Below are 22,759 nucleotides of genomic sequence, written 5' to 3'. Positions count from 1 at the left end.
CGGATGAGTGTTGACACTGGGAAGCTGCTAGCCTGGGCAGGTTCTCTCCACTTGTGTTGTCAGGGCGCAGATCAGGGTGAGCCTGGTGGCGAGGGGACAGCCCTGCTGCCCCAGCCCCTGTGACCCTGCACCAGCCTGGGTTTCTGCCTTCAAAGGGGGCTTCTACCCCTCCATCTGCCTGGACCTGCTCCCTGGGCTGGGATCCACTGCCTGCAGTGCTCCCACCAGGGACCCCTTAACAGGTGGTGTCCCTTTTACTGGTGGTCAGTCAAGGCCATCAGGATGGGCAGCAGTGAGGCCAGCTACTCAAGGCTGCTGTGACGCCCAAGAGAGAAGAGGGTGTGTGAAGTGCTCAGCATGGCTGGCTCTGGGGGTGACATTCAGGGAGGGGGAACAGGCTGCCCGAGGCCCTCAGAGGGAGGACTGGTCAAACAGCCCTGTGAGACGGGGCTAGTTGGGGTGGGGGTGGGAGGTCCTTGTTGCTGTGCTTCCGTCACTGCCCTGGGAAGGTGGGACCACGGGCCTGGCCAGAGAGGCCAGTGGAAGGGGAGCCATTGTATGGCTTCCCCAGGAGTTATCCTGCTGGTTCCACCTGTGACCCTTGTACGCTGAGGTCATCTGTGTCTCAGAGGTGAGGCCTGTCCCTGTCCCAGTCACGCCGCTCCTTCAGCAGGGTCCTGCCCTCTTCTTGTGCCAAGTGCTGCACAGAGGAAGAAAGTTCCTGGTCGAGGGATCCTGGGCTAATGGCCACCCTGTGACCACATGACCTGAGCGCCGTGCTGCCCACCTGCCCAGTCACGGGAGTCCCACCTGCCCTCTGAGCAGGGACTCGTGAGACCTGTTGGTGAGGCAGACAATTAAGGCAGAACCCAAGGGATGGAACGTAACTAAAGATTATGTTTTCAAAGAATATTTAATAATGGAAATTTTCCAAATATATCATAAATTGAACAAATCAGATCACCAAGCAGTGTATAGAGTATGATCTTGGCTTTATAGAATATCCATATACCATATACAAAAACAAATGTGTATGTGCCAAGACAAGACAGGAACTGCTAACACTGGTGATCGTGGTGGATTATGGCTGTTTGTATTCTGGTTTTTGTTATTATCAAAATTTTCACCAGCACACAAAAAACTTTAAAGGAGGGTCCAAATGCTTGCTCAAGGCTTTTCAGTAAGAAGAGAAACTTTGGCTAGAAAGTTCCTCCTCAGCTTGCTGGAAGGATAATGTCGGGCTGGAGGAGGGCCACACACCTGCCACTGTCTCCACAGAGACCCCAGCGCACTGGTCGCTGCAGGCCCAGGCTCCTTCCAGAGCAGGAGGTGTGCCGGGCCACAGGTGCAGGGTACAGGGCCACACCTCGTCCCAAGAGACGAGGTGTTTAGATTTTTTCAGGAAAAGCACAGCTTTGAGGTATCAAGAAATACAGCAGCACCTGCAGGGCACATTCCAGGAGTGGGTTCTAACAGGAAGGCACGCGGGGCGGGCCCAAATTTGCAAGCCCGTTTAAAATGAGACTGCGCACAGATGCTGTTTATGCCACACGTCTGCGCAGGCGCGGTGCCAAGCACCCTGTGTCACATCTGACCCCGTGGAGGCCTCGCAAAGGCGGGTACCTCCTTCTCCAGAGGAAGAAGCAGGCAGGCGCAGAGGGTGTGTGATGTGGTCACATTAACAGGAGACGGAGCAGGACGTGATGCCAGGTCTGCTTGGCTCTAAAACGCCCCCGTCCTGTTCACAGCCTGCTTTCCGGTGGAATGGCAGAGATCGCCCTACAGCGCATGCCCACCTCCCTGCGGAGACAACGGGGCAGGACTGCTGCTCACCTGCCATCAGCTGTGCAGATGCGGCGCTTCCTTTGTGTCCTCCCAGTCAGTGCCAGCGTCTCGCGGTCCGTGGCCCGAGTGGACTGCCCTTGTTTACGCTTGTAACGTGCAGCCTTGAATGCAGCCGGGCTGCCGGTTGTGCCACCAGCAAGGTGGCCTTGGTACCTGCGCACAGACACTCCTCAGTTTGCGTACATGATAACCTTCCTTCGCTGAGGCCTTGTGCGTTTGATGTCATTGGGTGCTGCCCGGATGGCCGTCAGGAAGGCTGTGACCACACCTTCCGCTTTGCGGCATGAAAAGGGAGGCGCGTCTTGATGCTCACGTGCCTGGTCTGCACGCCCGGTGGGAAAGGCCGGCTGCATCGTCACGACATTCACTTCCCAGACTCCTGGCGGCCCCAAACCATGCCAGGCTATGTGCTGGGCAGTGAAGGGACCAAACATTGACATTTGTCCAATAACGTCCACACCCCCACTTCCCCTGATGTTGGGAGGAGAGAGCGGTTACATTAGGTCCTGAAATGGCAGGTGGGCTCCACGGCCGGTGCCACTGGGGGGCTCTCAGGCCTGGGGAGAGGGGAGAGGGTCCGGGCAGCACAGATTCTCTGGCTGGCAGGGCCTTTGGAATGAAAGAGTCCTGTGTCCTCAGGACACAGATGGGAAACTGAAGCATGAATAAGAAAGGGGACTTGTTCTGACACCAAGACAGTGGCTGGGCTGGAACCAGAATATTGGTCTCCTGACACTCAGGCCAGCCTGCACTCGAAGCCCTAGGCTAATGGGGAGCTCACCACCTTCCAGACAGCCAGGCCCGACCTCGTGTACATGGGAGGGGGTCTTCCTCTGCACTCGCACACGGAGGCCCTTTGTGGTCCAGGTGGAGGGGCTGCTGTCCCGCAGCGTGGCCCCAGCCTCCACCCCTGCCACCAGACCTGCCCTCCAAGGCCCCTTATTGGGGTGCAGCATGTGAACTCCAGAGAAGCGCAACCTTGGGCACACGGGTGGTTCCACCTTGGGCTGTGCCTGTGGATGGGACAGGCCCAGGATCTGCTTTTAATGGCACAGTTCAGGCAGCTGGATGCTGTCTGTTCCAGCAGGTAAATTACAGGCTTAGCAAGTCAGAAATCAAATAAACACCCCAGCTCCCAGCGGCTGCTCCAAGAGAATGGTTTCCGGGAACAGTGGGGGCTGAGACAAACCTCCCCACCCAACCCAGTCTAATTACCACCTGTCACTCCCTGGGACAGGGGCCTTTTCTTTGACTCACAGGCCCAAGACACAGGACAGGACTGCTGGTCACCTGGGGTGATGCAGACTTTGGTGACCGGCCTGTTCTTAACTCCTAGACACAAGCAAACACTGACAGTCCCCACCCTTGCCCCAGGCCTGGCCAGAGGCTGCCTGGTCACATGCTCTGGGGGGAGTGGACGGCTCCTCAGCAGGGCAGGAGGGGAACCGGGTTCATGCCAACTCTTAACGGTGGCAGCTGTCTGCAGTTGCATGCTGAGGTCCTGAGGCCTGTCCAGGTTCCATGGGAGAGGTACACAGGTTGATGACCGATCCTGGCCATGGGCAAGGGGCTAGGCCATGGTGGCATCTGCTCTGCCAGCCTGGACCACGAGCCACAGCCACTGTCCTTGCTTCTGCTAAGAGTTAACTTTATCTCAGTGCTGAGCCCACCATGAGTGAGTGCGGTGGGGGCAGTTGGAACTGGAAGCCCCCAAGGTTCTTTGCCTCCCCGTGGGTCACGCCTCTTCCCCAGGCCGGAGAAGGGGCAGGCCCAGGGCAGGAAAGACACATGCCGTAACATGTCCCCACCAGCTTCAACTTTAGGTCACGGGGCCCATCCAGCTGGTTCTCTTTTAATGTGCTAACTGTGCCCATGAGCCAAGTCCAAGGAATCCAATAATACTCTGTGCTGTGGACATGTACCTGTCTAATTATGCCCCAGAAATGCCCATGTTGCACCTGGGAAGGGGCAGAGTCCTCCTGCCCACACCCAAACCCTGTGGTGAATGGTGCAAAGCCCACGTCAGCCAACCTCAGACCAGCCAGGCTCGGCCACACTGGGCCAGGGGTGGCCACAGACAGGTCCCAAGATAGAACTTCTGTGTTGACCCCAGATGGTGCAGCCAGCCCACTGTCCAGCTCCGAGGCTGCTGTGCACATCAGGCCACCAAAGGGCTGGGCAGGGAGACAGTCAGCCCAGGGGAGGGGGCTGGAGGGGTCTGGGGTCTGGCCAGGTCTGAGGGTTTCCTACCCTGGAGCAGACGTGACCTGGATGGGAAGGGGCGGCTGCAGCAGGGCCGGGTGGGAGCCGGGTGGGCAGGGCCTCAGTGGCAGCCGCAGGCCTTGACCACCATGTTGCGGTGCTTGCGCAGGATGACGTTGTTGCTGCTGTCATAGTAGAGCACAGAGGTGGCGCTCAGCTTGGTGGGCGCACAGCACGCCTTGGGGACTGCGTCCGGCTTCATCAGGTGCACCTGGGCAGCGAGGGATGCACGCAGGGGCATGAGCCTGGCGACCTCCAAGGCCCCCCCTGCTCAGCCTGCTCCCCGCCCTGGCCTGTCTCTAGGATGCCCCATCAGGCGACCACAGCAGCCCTCACTGGTCTGCCTGCCTTTCCCACCACTCACCCCTACTGCCCACCTTCCCACAGCAGCCAGGCCCTGCTAAACGCCCCCACAGCTTCCCAGGGGACTTGGAATAAGACCACTCTCCTTTCCAGGGACCCCCAGGCCGTAGGGGAGCGGCCTGCCCATCCCCAGCATCACCTCCCTCTTCCCCCATCACCTCCATCTTCCTCTCTGTGCCCCAGCCCCACCTCCCTGCTGGCCCTGAAACCCCCAGGCTTGCTCCTGCCTGAGGGCTTCGCACTTGCTCCTTCTGCCTGGAACATTCTTGCTCTGGCTCCTAACACGGATCCTCCCTGCACAGAGGCCCAGCCTGGCACCCTCCCCTGAGGGCCTGTTCTCTCGGTCACGGGATGTGTGGCCGTAGTGGTGGTTTGCAGACCTGCTCATCCACAGCCTTCCCCAGGGGGCAGTGCCCATCCTCCTTGCTGCCTGGTGGCTCTGCCTTTGTTGAGCCGCTAAGGGCCTGGGCTGAGGCAGTGGCAGGGGTCAGGGGCAGAGGGGACGGGGTCCTGGGAGGTGTGATCACCTCCCCAAGCACCTCCCTCACCTGGGCCCAAGAGCCACAAAGCGCAAAGCTGGGCTGGGCTGGGCCACCCCATGAGTCCTGTCATCTCCCTGAGCTTTTCCAGGCATCCCAAAAATGCCATGTGACCCTGAGAAAGGAAGTGTCACAGGCTCACAGCTACTTTTGCCAGTTCCTTTCCTCTCACGCTGGGCATCACTTTTGAACAGCCTCTTACTAAAAAAACATAAGGCCGAGGGATCCTAGGAACCAGGATTCTGGGTAAGAAGTTCTGAAAGGAAGTCAATGCCAGAATCGCCATACAAACTCTTAGCAATAGGCAGCAGCAACGATGTTTCCACAGAAACGTTTCTTCATCATTTAAAGTCGCCCCAGACACTGAGGCATGAAAACCCCACCGTCTGGAGAAAACACAAACGGCTGAGGAAGAAACTAGGAAAATGCCAGGGGGTTGACAGCCGGAGCCCGGACTCCCCCTGCCCGCGGCGTGGCGGGGGTGGGGAAAGGCACCGCAGGTCCCTCACGCGGTACATGTGTGTCGTGGTCAGACTGTAACCGGCCCCACAAACAAACACACAGTGACACCCCGTCTGTGCCTTCCCTACGGCTTCCTTATGCTTGGGGTTCCCGGGCCGTCGGGCTCCACGACTAGAACGTTATAATCTTGCTGTTTCACCAGCCCTTTTCCCTTCCGCGTCGTCTCCCAGAAATGGAGACTCGTCAAAGGACATCAGCGCACGCTCACCACCATCGGTGACCTGCGACTTCTGAACTAGCCCTCCTGCCCGCGTCGCTTTCAACACAACCGCCCCATTCACGAAGCCCCCGTCCTGAACCCCTTACAAAACCCCTGCCCTCAGCTGGTCGGATTTCAGGCATTTCTCCCGTCTCCCAGGTGGTGTCACCTGTGATAAATTATCACACTTCCTTGGCAACCCTGGTCGCCTCAGTAATCGGCTTTCTGTGCGGTGAGCAACAGGACCGGAACCCCCTTGTGGGTTTGGTAACGAGACACGCCAGTGCACGCAGGCACACGTGTGTGTCAAGATCACGCAGGTCCCCGTGCGAGCGTGCGTGTCTACTGTGTGCTATGCCTATGACCGTGAGGAGCGGTGCCTGTCAGCCTGGGTGCCCACACACAGGGACATAGTGACCCCATGCGCGTGTGCGGTGCACGGATGTGTACGTGTACTGAACTGTGCAGTGTGAGTGCGGGGTGCAGCCATGTTCAGGGCTGTGCGTGCGTGCACAGGCGTGGCCGCGGGGGAGCGGTTTCTGCAGAGCTGTGGGTTCACTGCCCCACTGACTCCACGCAGAGAAAGCGCCCTGAGGCCCGGAGCAGGTGCCCTCACTGCCCTCCTGGCTCAGCAGCCCCCTCCCCTCAGGGCCCCCACGCCGGGCCCGGGCATGACGGTGAGACACTCACCAGGGACTGCAGGATGGCGTGGTTGGTGGCGTTCATGCAGGAGTCCAGTGGGAAGGAGCACTCCCCCTCGCAGTAATAGGCCGAGTAGCCTTGGGGGGCGATGACCCAGTCCTGGGGGACATGGGGGAAGGTGAGTCCCATCACGTGTCCCCCCTCAGCCCCTCAGTCCCGTCAGAGGACGTGTCACAGGACGACTCAGGGCTGCCCCTCACCCTCCCTGAGCCTCAGGGCCCATCCACCCACCCTCAGGGGCCTGAGTGCACCCAGGGACCCTCGGCAGACAGAGCTCCAGCTCTGTCCCCTCACACCCACCTCGCTCTGTCCTCCCCCAGCCTGCCCTCCCGCCCGCGCCCCCGGGGCTGCAGTCACAGCAACGCACGGGGCGCCGCCACCCGTCTCAGGTCCCTGAGGCAGCGCTGACAGCTTAGCTGGCTGAGGATTCCGTCTTCATTTTCATGGTTTTTACAAAAACAAAAACCAAAACAACAAAAAAACCCATCTTCACTATAAGTAACATATTCTCACTTTAGAAAACTTGGAAAACACAACAGAAAAACACAAAAAGAAAATGGGAGCCGGGCTCAGTGGCTGCTCGCACCTGTAATCCCAGAACTTTGGGAGGCCGAGGCATCCAAGACTAGTCCGGGCAACATAATAAGACCCTGTCTCTACAAAAAATAAAATAAAATAAAAATTAGCAGGGCATGGCGGTGCCCTCCTGTAGCCCTGGCTACTTGGGAGGAATGAGGATCCCTTGAGCCTGGGAGTTTGAGGCTGCAGTGAGCTATGATCGCGTCACTGAATGCCAGCCTGAGAAAAAGAGTGAAACCTTGTCTCAAAAAAAAAGGAAAGAAAGAAAATTAGGCTGGATGTGGTGACTCACATCTGTGATCCCAGCATTTTGGGTGGATGAGGCAGGAGGATGGCTTGAGGCCAGGGGTTCAAGACCAGCCCAGGCAATATACCGAGACTGTCTTTATAAAAAATATAAAGAAATATGCTGGGCATAATGTCACACGCCTGTAATCCCAGCCACTCAGGAGTCTGAGGCAGGAGGATCACTTGAGCCCAAGAGTGCGAGGCTACAGTGAGCTATGATCCTATCACTCCAGCCTGGGTGACAGAGCAAGACCCTGTCTAAAAACGGAGAAAGAGAAAATGGAAGTCACCCATAATTCTACGTCCTCCCTGCAGATCCACGTGTGACCCGCAGGTGGAGGTTTTCATTTAAGAAAGACGGAGAAGGGTCAGAAATTACCAGCCAGCCTAGGTCCTGGAAGCTGACGTAGAGCTCGTGCCGACGGCAAACCTGCCGGCCGCTGGAGCCGTGGATGTCATCTGCAGGGACAGACAGGACAAGGTCTTTCTGGGGTTCCTGCTCTGTTCAGCTCCCATGGGGTACTGGGGTGGGGGTTGCCCTGATGGGCACGTTTGTTGAATAAACAAATGTTAGGAAACCATTTGGTCTCATAAAGCCACCCCTGGAGCTCTGCTTGTGCCATGGCCCAGCTCAAGAGCCCTCCACGGCTCCCCATGGCTAGAGTAGCCCTGTGCTCAGCTGGCCTCCTCTGTCTCTCAGCCTGTGAGCCGCCTGATGCTCCAATGAACAGCCAGGAGGATGCTCGGCCATCCTGTGCCTCCTCTTTCTTTCCCCTGGAGACCCTTCTTGATTCACGGCCACCCCCTCTCACCACACCCATTCCACGTGTTCAAGTGGCTCCCGTCAAGGCCGACCAAAGGGCTGACTCCCTGTGAAGGAGGACACATGGCCGGGTCAGACCTATCCCTGATCCCGAGGGGCCTGGCCCTGTTGGGGGGAGACCTTCCCATAAACAGCTGAGGGTCCTGCAGGGTGCCCAGGCTCCAACTGATGTAGGCTCCTGGGAAAGGCCTGGGAGACCCAGGGGAGCAGCGACGGGGACTTCCAGGTGGCAGGGACAGGCAGGACACAGGCTCCGAGGCCTGGAGAGAGTGGAGTGGCTGGTCATCACACTGCCTCAGAGCAAAGACAGTGTCAGGGACGGTTGCTGGAGAGTGGCCAGGGCTTAAACCAAACCGAGGGCCCCGAGGTTCTGTGCCATCGCCTGGTCCTTGCCCCACCTCTCTCGGCCAAAGCCTGCGGGGCCGCAACCCAGGCCCTGGCCTGGCCCTCACCGAAGATCCCCGGGAGTCTGTTGGGGTGCGGCAGCTCGTTGGTTCTTTTCGGCTGCCTCCTCTTCAGTGGCCTCACTGCCCGAGGGGCGCGGACGGGGCTCGCGCTGGCCCTGAAGAAAGTGACCATGAAAGGCTGTCTGGCGCGAGGTGCCCGTCGCCCCAGCAGACCAGCCAGGCCAGGATCCACGCTGTGCCCTGAGACAGAGGAGAGAGGCAGTCACTCACGGGTGGGGGCCCTGTGCAGGGACACAGAGGGACCGCGTCCCCTGCAGGTCCAGGGGCGTGGAGCCTGAGGTGCCGGCTGAGCCTCAGTTTCCTCGCCTGAAGCCCAGAGTCCTCAGTCCAGCCCCGGCTCCCTGCATTGGCATTAGGGATAATCATGACACAGACATTTGTGACACCTTTTACAAGTTGCAAAGAATTTCCCCACTGGTGATCTCATTCGGTCTTTACAGTAATCCCGAGGTGTGTGCTTTGCAGAAGACACTTGAGGGGCTTCTGTGCTGACCAGAGCCCCTGCCAGTGACTCCCAGAACAGGGCTCTCACCTCCGCCTGAGGACTCTGAGGCCTGTGTCCTGTCTTCCTGCCTGCACCGTCTGGGGTGCGAACCTGTAACCTCTGAGTGGGACAGCCCGGGGCAGCACGTGCGGGTTCAGCGCGTCCTGCTCTGCCCGGGCAGCCCAAGGGCCGGGCCTTGACCGACCCCCTGATGCCCGCAGAGGAGGCGCCAGGCTCTGCGGGGCAGAGACCGGCCCTGCAACCCAGGCCCAAGCCCAGGGCTCAACCCGCGTCGGCCTCTTTCCAGAGCCCAAGTTCCCATGATGGTTGAGAAAAAGAGAGAGACAGGAGGCTGCAGGCGAGGACCTGGCTCGGGCTCAGCCCCAGGTCCAGTGAAGCCTGTAAGAAGGGATTTTTCCCACAGCTGCCCCGAGACAGAGGAAGCCGTTAAAAAGGTGATCCCTGACCCTGGAAACGCAAAGCCTCACCAAAGCCCACAATTCCTCCGCACTTGTTTGCATTTCAAGTGATCTCTTTTCTTTTCTTACTGTGAAAGCAACATAACAACCACAGTAAAGAAACCTTTGAGAAAAAACATTCCTAAACCCCCTCCTCAACTCCTATATATTCATTTTCATTTCTCTGGGCTATTTTCATTACATGGATTTAAGTTTTAAACAGTTGTCAGCCCAGAAAAGAAGTTGGGATTTTCTGCAATTGTTTTTTTCAGAGACGGGGCCTGGCTATGCTGCCAAGGCTGGTCTCGAACTCCTGGCCTCCATGACCCTCCCGCCTCAGCCTCCTGAGTTGCTGGGATTACAGGCATGAGCTGCCACGCCCGGCTTTTCTACTTTTTACCATAAACGTTTTTCCGGTTGTTAAAATGTCTGCACAATAAACATTTCCAGCGTATAAAGTCCCGTCGAGCGCACAGAACATGACGATATATCAGATCAATTCCCCAATAAACCCTTGCAGACCTCTTCTGAGCCAGGGACTCTTTGGTGCTGGGGACCCCTTCACAGGCCCCACAGGCCAGGTGAGCCTGACTGAGGACCCTTGCGAGCACCTGATCCCAGGCGCCCATTTTACAGCAGCAGCAACGAAGGCCCAAAGACAGCAGCAACTGCTCAAGGTCCCAGGGCAAGGTGGGACAGAGCCAGGACAGTCACACCCTTCCCCGGCCAACTGCAGAGGCCTGGCTTGGGGGCCGTGGGGGGAAGGCAACTGATGCCTGGTCTCTGTTCAGAGCTTGCATCTGGCAGGCCTGGGGAAGCCCCCCAGCCCCTCCCTCCATAGCCCAGAGCCCCCCTTCCCCTCAGCTCTGCATTGTGCCCACCCGTCCTTGGGCAGGGCCTCCGGCTCCAGCTGGCTGCAGGAAGGCCGGGCAGTCCTGGTGGTGGCGGTCCCTGGGCTGCCCAGCTCTGGCAGACCCTCCCTGGGAATGAGAGTGGGGCGTCTTGCTGTGTGCTCCTGGTACCTCTGCCTTTTCCACGCTCCTGCTAGAAACTCTCACAGCCGGGGCCAGTCAGCTGCCCCTCCCCAGAAGCCCACAATAATGTGCCCCACTGTCCACTCAACGACATTTCATCCCACCCACCCCCAGCCATGGTCCCTGGCCACTTCCCCACACCCCCAGGCTGTCCCCTCAGCGAGTGCTGTCCCCTCAGCAAGTGCCGTCTCTCCTGTCCAAGATCCGGCCCTTCTGTCAGGTGAGGCTCTAATGGGGCCTCTCAGACAGGCCATCCTTGACCACCTAGAACTTACGGCTCTGCCCAGCACGCTCCCGTCAGCTGTGTGAACCCCTGGAGCTCACTTACAAGGTGCATGTTCTGCGCCAGGCTTGGTCTTCAACAGCACACACACACACACACACACACACATGTGCGCACACACATGCACAGGCAAACACAGGCACAGACAGGCACATACACACATGCACACACACACACACATTCTTCTCACTTTAGTTTTGAGACTATAGACTCAGGATGAGACACCTCACGGCCCTTCCTGGGTTCTGAGGGCTGTTACACAAGAGGCCACTTAGGGCCTCTAACAGGGGGAAGGATGTAGGTGTCTGGTTTGGAGGATGCAGGATGCAGCTCAAGTGGAGAAAACCCCTCTAGTCCATCGCTTAGGTTTCTAGACCTCCTTTTAGCATGAGCTGTCGCCTTGGGCAACACAGAGACTGCTTCTTTCTAGGGGAACCTTCCCTGTGGGCTGTCAGCACCAGCAGTCTCTCCCCGCCTCTCCCATCACCAGGTCCCAACCCCTGGACGTGGTCCTGTTTTCCTTCTAGGGTCACCTATTTAGGCACCAGGAGAAGAGACGTGGGAGGAGGAGGAGGAGGCTGCCGGGAAACAAACTTCACCAACAAAGTGAAAGGCCCCAGAAGAAAGTCAGAGGAGCTACAGGGGAAACTTCCATGAAGACCGCATTTCTCCATCACAGATTCACACGTATGTCTGTCTGTGTGTCACGGCAGTAGTGAGACGGCCCCTTAGCTCTACTCTGGGTGGGGGTGTTTTCTCCCTCATCTTTTGTCTGGATTTTGTGACTGGATTATGAGGGAGGTGCGTGGGTGACATTCTGCTAGGACACTCTCCAGCTGCTAGAATTTGATGTGGACACCACAGAGACCAAAGAGGGCATGTTCCTCATCAACGGTCGCGGAGCGCCTTGCTGTACTCAAGAACACACCAGATGCCCTTGGCTGTTTTCCTTTTGTGTTTATTAAAGTCACATCCCTCTAGAGAGAACACCAGCTGTGCAATAAAGTCTGAGAGACCAGCAGCCAGCCCGTCACAGCACTGGTGAAATGCTTTCCTGAGGTGACCCAGGTCCTCTGAGGACACCCTGCCAGGTCGCCCTGAGAAGCCCAGCCTGGGCGCCCGAGGGCTGCCTCCCGGGTCAGGGCGCCACCTGCTGCATGGGCCTGAGGTTGGGGCACACGGCAAAGGCGCACCCCGTGATCTTTTTGATGTCGTCCACGGTCAAGCCCTCCCAGAGCTCCACCAGCGTCAGCCCCTTCTTCTTGTGCACGTCGAACACGGCCTTCTCGGTGATGATGCGGTCCACACAGCGCTTCCCGGTCAGGGGCATGGTGCATTTATCCATGATCTTGGGGGTGTTGCTCTTCGTGCAGTGCTCCATGGTGACCACCACTTTGGTCTTGGGACTGGACACCAAATCCATCGCACCGCCCATTCCTTTCACCTTCTTGCCGGGAATCATCCAGTTGGCCAGGTCGCCGTACTTGGACACCTGCATGGCTCCGAGCATGGTGAGGTGGAGGTGCCCCCCTCGGATCATAGCGAAGGACTCATCGCTGCTGAAAAAAGAGCCCCCGGGAAGCACGGACACGGTCTCCTTGCCTGCGTTGATGAGATCCGCATCCACCTCAGCTTTTGGAGGAAACGGGCCCAAGCCCAGGACCCCGTTCTCGCTGTGCAGGTGCACGGTCATGTTGGGGCTGATGAAGTTGCTGGCCAGCAGGGGGATCCCGATGCCCAGGTTGGCGTACATGCCGTCCTCGAACTCCAGAGCTGCCCGTTTGATGATACGCGTCCTTACGTCGTCGTCCCCGACTTTGGCTTCTCCAGCCTGCTGTTCGCGGAACCTTAACCGCTCGATTCTTTTCTCATATTTCGGCCCCTTTATCACGCGATCCACGTAAATGCTAGGGACATGGATGTCCTCTGGGGGGAAAGTCCCCACGTCCACGATTTCTTCCACCTCCACCGCCGTGACATCTGCGGCTTTGCACATGGGCGCGTTGAAGTTCCTGGCGCTCTTCCTGAAGATCACGTTGCCCTCGTGGTCGGCCTTCCAGCCCTTGATCAGGGCGAAGTCCGCCCTGATGGCGCGCTCCAGCAGGTAGTGCTCCTGGCCGAACTCCCGCACCTCCCGGGGCTGGCTCATGATGGCCAGGTGGCCGTCCGGGGCGTACCTGATGGGGGCGCCCCCTTCCTGCACCAGGGTGCCGTAGCCCGTGGGCGTGTAGAAGGCGGGCACCCCGACGCCCCCCGCGCGGATGCGCTCGGCCAGGGTGCCCTGGGGCGTCAGCTCCAGCTCCAGCTCGCCCGCCAGGTACTGGCTCTCGCACAGCGTGTTCTCGCCCACGTAGGAGCACACGACGCGGCGGATCTGCTTGGTGGCCATCAAGAGGCCCAGGCCGAAGTCCTCCACCCCCACGTTGCTGCTGACCACCTTCAGGTCCCTCACCCCCGTCTGGAGCAGCGCCGCGATCAGGTTCTCGGGGATCCCGCAGAGCCCGAAGCCCCCGACCATGATGGTGGCCCCATCGGAGATGTCCTTCACCATCTCCACGGGGTCGGTGTAGAATCTGGCGCGGGGACGGGGGCTGGTGGCAAAGCTGCGCCGGAAGCAGCCCTGGGACAGCGCGGGCCCCGCGCGGCCGGCGGGGACGCAGCTCCGGAGCGCCGCCGCCAGGAGCCGCGAGGCTGCCATCGTCCGCCGGGCTCCGAGGTCCCGGGCACAAGCCGGGGGCGCCCCGCGTGCGCGCCCAGGCCGCCGCCGCCGTGTCACAGAGCAGGGAGGGCGCCAGCGCCGTGACACGCGCCTCGGGTCGTGCTTGGAGCCAGGTGGTCGCGGCCAGGCGCCAGGCTCCTGCCGGCCCGCCGCGGGGACAAGGAGGGAGCTGTGCCCACGCCTGCCCGGGGCTGGGGGCCGGAGTCTGCTCTCCGTCCACCCGTGTCCCGCACACAGGCCCCAGGCTCAGGGCAGAGCCGAGCCCAGGCTCCGCGTGGAAGGCGTCACCCCAATCCCTCCTGCCTCCTGGGGCCTCAGACAGAAACTGCAAACCCTCCAGAGCCTCCCCAGAGCTGCCAGTGTCTAAGGAACAGGCACAGCAGGGTGACGCTGATGGTGGTGATGAGCCACCCCTCTCTGAGCAGTCCCTCTGTGCCGGGCACCCTGGTTTAATCCTGTGACAACCGGGAGAGTGGATGCCTGCTCCACCGCAGACACCTGGGGCTCAGGCTCACCCCTCACTGTGACAGTGGGGCACACTGTCCCTCCCACACAGCCATCAGGAAGGGCCCCTGCACCTGAAGAGCCTGCGGCCAATGTCCTCTGTCCCTCGACCTTGAATTGGTCCTGAATTTTGCAGTTTTCGTCCCTCTTCACTGAGTCACTCCCCCACAGAAGTGCAGGAGTGTTGCCTAACCGGTAAAGACACTGCCCTGTCCCCCATTTCTCTCCAGCCACCACCCCATTTCTCTGCTCCCCTTCCCCAGCAAAGGTTCTGGAAAGAGCTGTCTACTGTCTCCGCTGCCTCTCTCTCTCCACCTCCCCATCAGACTTTGTCCCCACACTGAGCTCTTGGTCATCAACATCCTCCTGTCACTAAATCCTTTGGTTACTTCTCTGTTCTTGTCTTTTGCGCTCACAGCAGGACACAGATGACAACTCCCTGATTCTGCAAACACTTTTCTCTCTTGGCGTCTGGGTCACCTTGACCTCCAGGTTTCCTGGTCCCTCCTGTTGGAGGCTGCAGGGCTCTGGGCCACCCCCTTCGTCTCCAGGGACACATTCCTTCCCCAAGTGACCTGGTCCAGTCCCGTGGCTTTAAATCCATTTACATTCCAGCGCTTCCCACACCTGGATCTCCATAAGGACCTGTCCCTGGAGTGGCATTTCCATGAGGTCCAGGGATCTCGGTAGGACCCCAGAGGGTCTCCATATTCCAGCCACAGAAGAACTCTGGACTTTCTACCTGAAACCTGCCCTTCCTCTATTTTCCACCAACTCAGGCCAAAATTTCTATTAAAAACTATCCACGGGTTGGGTCCACATGTCATCCACCATCCCCCTCTTCTCTCACCTGTTCCCCAGCTGGACCTACATCCTGACCTCCCTAGTTCATCCACCTTTCTCCGTCTCCACACCAACGAGCCCTCACAGCCCCCGCCTGGACCGCTGTGTGGCTCCGACAGGTCTCTCTGACGTCACTCTCGTCCTTCTCAGTCTGCCCTCCCCGCTGAAGTCAGGGGGTTGCTTATTTTATGCAGATGTTCTGTAAAGTTTTAATTTTACAACAGCTGAGATTTACAGAAAATTTTTCAAAGGTAGCACAGAGCGTTCCCATATACCTGGACCTAGTTTCTCCTGGGGAATGTTAACATTTTACACTACTGGGGTACGCCTGTCACAAATAATGAACCAATACTGATATCTTATTACTAAGCATATGCCATCATTTATTCGGATTTCATAAATTTTCCCCTAATGTCCTTTCACTGTTCCAGGATCTCGCCCAGGACACCACATCACATTTAGTTGTTACGACTGCTTAGGCTCCACTTGCCTCGTTTTTGATGACCGTGACAGTTTTGAGAAGTACTTGTCAGGTATTCTGAGGAGAGTTTTCTCGTGGCTGGATGGGGGCTATGGGCTTGGGGGAGGTGGCCTCCGAGGGGAAGCGCCATTGTCCACAGCGCGTGTGGACGTGACCTTCCTCCCGGGTGACATGGAGCTTGTCCGGCTCCTCACTGTGCAGGTTCTGCCCCACCCTGTCCACACGGCGCTTTCAGACAGCGAGTCCCTGTGGGTCGCCCCCATGGACGGGTGGGGAGTCACCCTCCCCCTCTTGAGGGCAGCATCTCTGAGGGTTCTTTGCAAAAGCCTGAATCAGGTCCTGCCATCCTCCCTGCTACTACGTAAAATCAACCACCCCAAACTCTGAACACCTCGCCCTGGTTTACCCTAACTCAGCTACCCCCGCCGCCCTCTCTCAATCTCAGCTCCTTCCAACTGCTCCCTGGCCGGCTCTGCAGCGCCACTTGCCCTCTTGCTGGACCACAAACACACCAACCTCGTCCCCACCTTCGACCTTTCCCACTGCCTGGTATGAAGGAGGCCGTCCCCCCAAATCCCCGTGCAGTGAAGAGAGAATCCTCGTTCTCTGGGTGAGAAAACTGAGGCCAAGGCCACCGAGTGGGGCATTGCCGAGCTGGGATTCAAACCCAGGCCTCTTGGACTCAGAGCCTGCGTGTGCAGCCACCTCCCCTCCTTCCCTTCCCAGTGCAGAAGCTCCCAATGTAGCAGCCGCTCCGGGGGCAGAACTGCCTGTGTCCCGGGGAAGGAAGACACGGACTCACTCTCCTAGCGACTCAAATGTGGGTTCTGCAGGAGAGCAGGGCCACCTGCCCAGGACCTCCTCTCTGGACCTCATCGACCCTCACAGTGGGCACAGCTGAGAACGGCGGGACACCAGGGCCAAAGGAGGCCACCACCGCGGCCTCTGCCGGGACAGCCTGTGAGGGCCCCGGGGGAGCAGCCCCTCAGCCTCACCATCCTCGGTTTCCACATAGAGGCGGAGTCCCAGGTCCTTGTTACGGTGCAACAGCCAGCGGTCACTGGCTGCTGTGACATCCAGCACCAGCCAGCCCTCGTCCCCAGCTCGGAGCGTCTGAAGATCCAAAAAGAACAAGTCAGACTCCCTGTGGACACGAAAGAACAATTAACCGGTGGCCGGCACAGCTGCCTGTGAGTTTCTAGTGCCCGCTTGGGGACTGTCTGACTCTGGGCTGGCTCCTTCCACGCCTTATCTCACTGAGTCAGCCCACAGAGGTGTTACTGCGCCTGAGTACAGATGGAGAAACTGAGGCTTAGTGACCCGACCAAGGTCCCACAGCCAGGATGGCAGGACAGGGACCTGACGCCAAGACTGTCTCTGGGCTCTTCCCTCAGTGCCCAGAGGCCTCAGACCAATCATCTTTCCCATCTCCCAGGCTCCCTTTTCCATCCTCTGGGAACAGATCCTCCCCTCCCCCACCCCAGCCCCCCGTGGGTGGGACACACCACCAGGGCCTTGACCATGAGACCGTGAGGCGGGGCGGGCGCCCGGGCCCAGGGGAAGGCACCTGTTGGATTGCTCCTGGACCACCTCGAACATGCTGACGTGGAGGGTCCTGTTGAGTGGGTGGGTGCTGGGCACCTTGTAAATCCGGAACTCCGCGGCTGTGACCGCCTCCCCCGCCGGGATCTGGGTCAGGTCAAAGCGGAACTCCTTCCAGTGGGGCTCCTGGTGGCCCAGGGCTCGGTCTCGCTCCACTGGAAGACAAAGCGGAGCCAGTCACTCGCGGTGACTCAGGCTGCTGAGTGGGCAGAGCCGGGTGACCTGCTGTCACCCACTGCCTTGGGGGGCCCTGGGAGGCCTGGGCAGGGCCAGCTTCCTCCTGTGCAAATGGTCTCGGTCTAGGTCTGCCCCACGGTGTAGACAGGATTCCACAATGTAGACAAGGCTCTGAGAGGTCGTGTAGTCAGGCCACCCTGGGCCCTGCCCCTGGCGGGTGCTCAACAGGCCCTGAGCCCCAAACCTGGCTCGCAGCCCCCCAACCTCCGGCTGGCCCTGGGACCTGCAGGTGAGACAGAGGCTGGGCCCTCCTCTGGGAGCTCCCAGGCCAAAGGGAGACAGACATCAGACCCAAGGCAGGAAAGGGCCAGGCCCTCCCGGGAAAACCTGGTGGACAGGGACATAACCGAGGGCATCTCAGCGGGATACGGGCCATCCAGAGTCTGCCCCTTGCCTGGATGGGAGGGCAGGGGTGAGGTGGGGGGCTCAGAGCTGACAGCTGAGCTGGGCTGAGGCAGGAGTGTGAACCTGCCACAGTGTCAGGGCACCGCAGGACACAGGCCTAGAGTGGAGGGACCCGAGGACACGGCAGACAAGTGATCACCCAGAAACAGCAGAGGGCAAAGGACCCAGTTTCCGTTTTTGGAACAAGGAGAAGGAGGAAGGAGGGAGGAGGGAAACATGGAAAGGAACGAGAAGAGCCAGGGTGGGAGTGACAAGCTGCTGGAGAGGCCCAGTCAGGTGCTGGGGGAGTCCGAGGGTCCCACTGGGTGGTGTGATCTGAGCAGGCTCCACGGAGGAGGTGACACCTGAACTAGCCTTGAAGGATGGGATGGAGTTCTGGTGGTTGGAGAAGGCAGCAGGGAGGGTGCTCTAGGCAGTGGGGACCCCACCTGCACAGGTGTGGAGGTGCCCTTAGGCCAGCAGGTGTGGGGCACAGCAGGGGAGCCGGGCCAGGACATGGGCTGTGCCTCTGGCCAGCAGGGAGCACAAGAGGTGGGGGCAGCAGGGCCTAGTGGGGCGAGTGGCGGGTTGGAAGACTCCGTGGAGGCCGAGCTGGTACACAGGCTGGAGGTGGGACCCGAGGCGGCCCCTTGGCGGGGGCTGGTCTAACAGTCTGGCAGAGTCCGCGGTTGTGGAATAAATCCCACATTTCCCTGCACGGAAATGCCCAGGATGGTATATTTAGGGCAGTCTCACTTTAGCCTCCTGTCACTTTCAAACACTAAAAATCTGTGTTTCCGGAAAGCAGGGGCGGGAGCCGCCCAGCGCCTTCCTCAAAGCCCAACACTGAGATTTTAATTATATGTTTGTGAGTCTTTTTAAAAATTCTCTCTCTGGCTACTGGGCTCAATGACCACAGCCAGGTTTTTAAAAAGCACTGGCTGTGTGGCCCGAGGCGGATGTGGGAAGCACTTCCTGTCCTCGTGGTGGGGACCTGGCCCAGTGGCGGACGGGCAAGCGGCTGTGCTGGGCAGGGCCGGGGCCAGACCTGCTTGGGCAGGAGGAGACCAGGGCGGAGAAGGACTGGGTCGTGCATTGTCCAACAGCACCCGAGGGTGCCTGGCACGCAGCCAATGCCCGCCCGAGAGCCAGGCTGCTCAGTGTCCCGCAGGGTGTGGTCCAGGTGCCGCAGCCACAGGCAGGGACTGCCCAGGGCAGGGTTCTGGACGTTTGCTGAGCGATGCCCAGGCCCCGAACATCTACACACGTGTGCCCCCCTCCCTAGATACACTTTCTGTCTGGTTTTTTCACTCAAATACAAAGAGATGAAAACAGATACACTCTCACACGCACAACTTTGGTGACAATCGCAGTGGATTCAGGAACTGGGCAGACCACCTCTGCTACGTGGCTGTGTAAGAAGCCCCAGTTTGCAGGATGAAATAAGTCCTTGCTGTTGGTTGTCACAGGGTGTGACAGTGAAGGAGCCACTCAGTTTTGCCCTTGGCCGATCTGTGTCACAGCATCACGATACGCACCTGCCCCCAGGGCACGGCAGAGGCTGCCAGGTGGGTCCTGGGGGCTCACGGGGAATGTCCAGACGCCGATCCATGTTGCGTCTGAAGGAACAGCCCACAAAGCCACCAGCTCTGGGTGGACACCAAGCTCTGTGGCCTTCCTCCCTCGCTGACGGGTGGGGCCCGCACAGGCTGGCTCAAGAGTCTTGCTCAACTGAACTGACCCCACTTCCAAACTTCCCTCCTGTGGGTTTGTGAAATTGATAAACCGCCCAGGAGTTCCAGCACAGGAAACGGCCTATCCTGGCTGTTCCGGGCAAGCTAGAAGTTGGGAAATTTTTAGGAAAATAACGATTTTCATCAGACATTGATAAAACTTCCTGGGGTACAGCACTAACATGGACATTCCTGTCACCGCCAGAAGGGAGTGCCCCTTTGTCTGCTGGATTTACAGCTGTGCAGTGACTGCTCCTTTGGATTAGGAAAGACATTTCTCAAAAGCTGATGTTGGGGAAAAAGCATTTGTTGGGACCTGGATTTTCCCCTGTGGTGGCTCTGGGCAAGCTGCCCTGCTTTAGCCACCAAGACAGCACTGAGAAGTGCAGATTCTCTGGCCCGTAGCTGGGGCTCCTGGTCCCAGCCTTGAATCTGCCAGTGACCAGGTACTCCTTGGTGTGGCCTCAGTCTCCTCGTCTGTGAAAGGGAAGGGACTATGGGATACGAGTGATGCCCATTCCTTAGGAGGCGGGAGGGCGCTAACCTCTAATTTCCTAACTTAATCAAGGTGCCAAAGTGATGCCACGCAGCCAGCACCATCTGAAACTCAACAGGCATTGGGTGGGGGGAGGGAGATGTTCAGTTTTTTTTTTTTTTTCCAAATAAAAATGTGGCATGAGAGAAAATATAACATGAAAATACATCAGTTCAACTGGCAGGCATTTGGATGGCTTCCAAGACGCCGGCTTTCACATGTCCGACCTTAGTCAAGGCATTTAACCTTCGGGGCTGGGTGTCCACATCTGCAAAATGACGCTTTGATATAGGGTCAGGTTTGTTCACTGTGGTCGGTACTTGGTCATGGTCTAGCGCGTGCTGGACTGTTCAGGAGCATTTCCTTGTGGGTGCATGGCCAGGCCCTGCCTTCCCATATAACCAAGGTCTGGAGTCTCCCGAAGATGCCCGGGCTCAGAGAGGCAGCACCTCGGCAGCGCCACTGAGACCAGCGCTGGCCCAGACAGAGAGCACCATGCACACTCTGCACCCACTTCATACACATATGGAAACAGAACCCAGGAGTCCTGAGCCTGGCTGGACTCCGCCCACTACAGTGGACCACCACTGCCCGATGCTGAAAAGATGGCATAAAAGCCAAGGTGGTATTGGCCCCAAACGCTTCAGAACGAAAGACAGACACCCGAACACCCAGCACAGAATGGCTGCTGCTGCTTCCCAAAGCCCTGCTATTATTTGGGGGTTCACGGAGAGAATTTACAGCAGGTCTGTACAATGTCATTTCTCAGGTTTTCCCAGTAAAATTCCACGGCCAGTTGTGGGGTTGGGACGTTCATCCCAGACAGGCTGGGGGTAGGGGTGCAGGGGGTGCTCCCCACCTGGCCAGTGTCCTGGATCCCGACCACCTGAGATACGTCCTGCCAGGAATCCTCTCTTCATGCTGGCCCTGGGAGGGACCACTGATGTTTAGAGCAAGGTTTCTGGGTAGTAAATTATTTCCCCCACCTGCAAAATCTGGGGCCAAGATTCCTAATTTTGGGGGTCCCATAATTTCACTTTTGGGCTTGTGGGAGGATTCCTGACTCTGTTGCCGCCTCATGGTCTGAAGACTTTACAAGAACGTTTACTTTACCCATTCGTTTTTCCTGGTCACGTCCAGGAATATTAATTAATTCACTTATTCAACACATTTGAGAGCAGTGCTTGTCGTGTGCAAGTCACTATTTAGGCACAGGAGACACTGAAGCCAACAAGACAGATCAGACCCTGCCCAGGGAGATGACAAACAAGATCAGCATGTGTGGTTAGAGCTGTGAAGGACAGAGAGAGGTGGGACTGGGAATAATGCTGGGGGGAGGGGCTGCTTTATTTATGCTTTTAACTTTATTTTGAAATGATTTTAGATTATTTAATTAATTAATTTATTTTTTTATTTTTTGAGACAGAGTCTGTCGCCCACATTAGAGTGCAGTGGCATCATAGCTCACTGCAACCTCAAACTCCTGGGCTCCTCCCGCCTCAGCCTCCCAGAGTGCTAGGATTACAGGCGTGAACCACTGCACCGGCCCAGATTATTTAGATTTAGAGAAGAGCTGCAAGAATAGTACAGAGACTTTCCAGATATACTCTTCCCCTGATGATAACAGCTTACATAGCCAATGTGTAGCACAATTAAGAAAACCAGGAAATTGATGCTGGTGTGATACTGTTAACTAAAATACAGACTTTTCTCAGATTTCACCAGCTTTTCTACTACTGTCCTTAAAGTCCTTTCTCTGTTCCAGGATTCAATCCAGGATCCTGGGTTACATTTCGCTGTCATTTCCCCTGGGGCTCCTCTGACTTATGACTGTTCTCCAGTCTTTCCTTTCGTGACCTTGACACTTTTGAAGAATACCGGTCAGTTATTTTGTAGCACTTCCCTCAATTTGGGTTTGTTTTATGTTTCCTCATGTTTAGACTAAGTTATGGATTTTGGAGACTACCACAGAGCATCAAATTGGGTAACGTTATGTCAATACGTCTTATTACTAGTGATGTTAACTTTGGTTCCTTGGTTACAGGATGTCTGCCAGGTTTTTCACTGTAATGTCACTATTTTTCCTTTTGTAAATAATAAATACCATGAGGAAGATACTTCAAGGTTAAGCACATATCCTGTTTCTGCTCAAGCTTGTGCCCACTAATTTTAGCGCCCACTAGTGAATCCTGCCTGCATCAATTATTCTATAGTATCTGTAATACTGATTTTCTATTTCCTTCATTCCTTCCACAATTATTAATTGAAATTCTTTTGAAAAAAGACTTGCCAGACACAGTGACTCACACCTGTAATCCCAGCACTTCAGGAGGCCAAGGCGGGAGGATCCCTTGAGCCCAGGAGTTCGAGGTTGAAGTGAGCTATTATGATGCTACTGCATTGCTATAATTATTTATTTACATCATTATGGATTTGTGGGTGTTTATTTTATTCTATGGGTTATAATCCAGTACTATTGTTGTTTATTTCATCGCTCAAATTGTTCCAGCTTTGGCCATTGGAAGCTTCTTCAGTTGGCTCCTGTATCCTTTTGACACACACCTCCCCCCACCCTGAGTACTTCCTAACTGGCCCTCAAGATGCTCCAGGCTCATCTTGTGATTTCCTGTTCCCCATCCCTGGAATCAGCCATTTTTCCCAAGGAATTCTGGTTCCTCTTATTGGAGAGATATTTCGAAACTAAGATCTGGGCACTGGGTGTGCTCATTGTACTGGAGTGTCACTGCTTTTAGGCCATCTTTGTGGACAGAGCTAGGAAATACATGTGCATGCTAACTCATGCATAAACACACATCTGTATTTATGCATCTGTCTGTCTATATAGATACATCTATTTTTAAAATCTGAGTTCA

General features: G+C 57.2%; 2 protein-coding genes across 2 annotated transcripts in view; both read right to left on the bottom strand.

Moving 5' to 3' along the window:
- Positions 1 to 4,168: 4,168 nt before the first annotated feature.
- Positions 4,169 to 22,759, bottom strand: part of BMP8A (bone morphogenetic protein 8a) — a 30,452-nt gene continuing 11,861 nt past the window's right edge. The window contains exons 2-7 of the mRNA XM_069477729.1: positions 16,963 to 17,152; positions 16,391 to 16,539; positions 8,575 to 8,769; positions 7,679 to 7,758; positions 6,421 to 6,531; positions 4,169 to 4,318 (exon numbers count right to left, since the gene is read on the bottom strand). Of these exons, the coding sequence (XP_069333830.1) occupies positions 4,169 to 4,318; positions 6,421 to 6,531; positions 7,679 to 7,758; positions 8,575 to 8,769; positions 16,391 to 16,539; positions 16,963 to 17,152 (875 nt within the window). The remainder of the gene's footprint in view (positions 4,319 to 6,420; positions 6,532 to 7,678; positions 7,759 to 8,574; positions 8,770 to 16,390; positions 16,540 to 16,962; positions 17,153 to 22,759) is intronic.
- LOC138389400 (succinyl-CoA:3-ketoacid coenzyme A transferase 2, mitochondrial-like) lies at positions 11,987 to 13,546 on the bottom strand. The gene has a single exon (XM_069477728.1). The coding sequence runs from the start codon at positions 13,544 to 13,546 to the stop codon at positions 11,987 to 11,989; it is 1,560 nt and encodes a 519-aa protein (XP_069333829.1).

Source organism: Eulemur rufifrons, chromosome 8 (assembly GCF_041146395.1).
Source record: "Eulemur rufifrons isolate Redbay chromosome 8, OSU_ERuf_1, whole genome shotgun sequence".
Classification (NCBI taxonomy): domain Eukaryota; kingdom Metazoa; phylum Chordata; class Mammalia; order Primates; family Lemuridae; genus Eulemur; species Eulemur rufifrons.
This window is presented reverse-complemented; position numbering and strand designations above follow the sequence as displayed.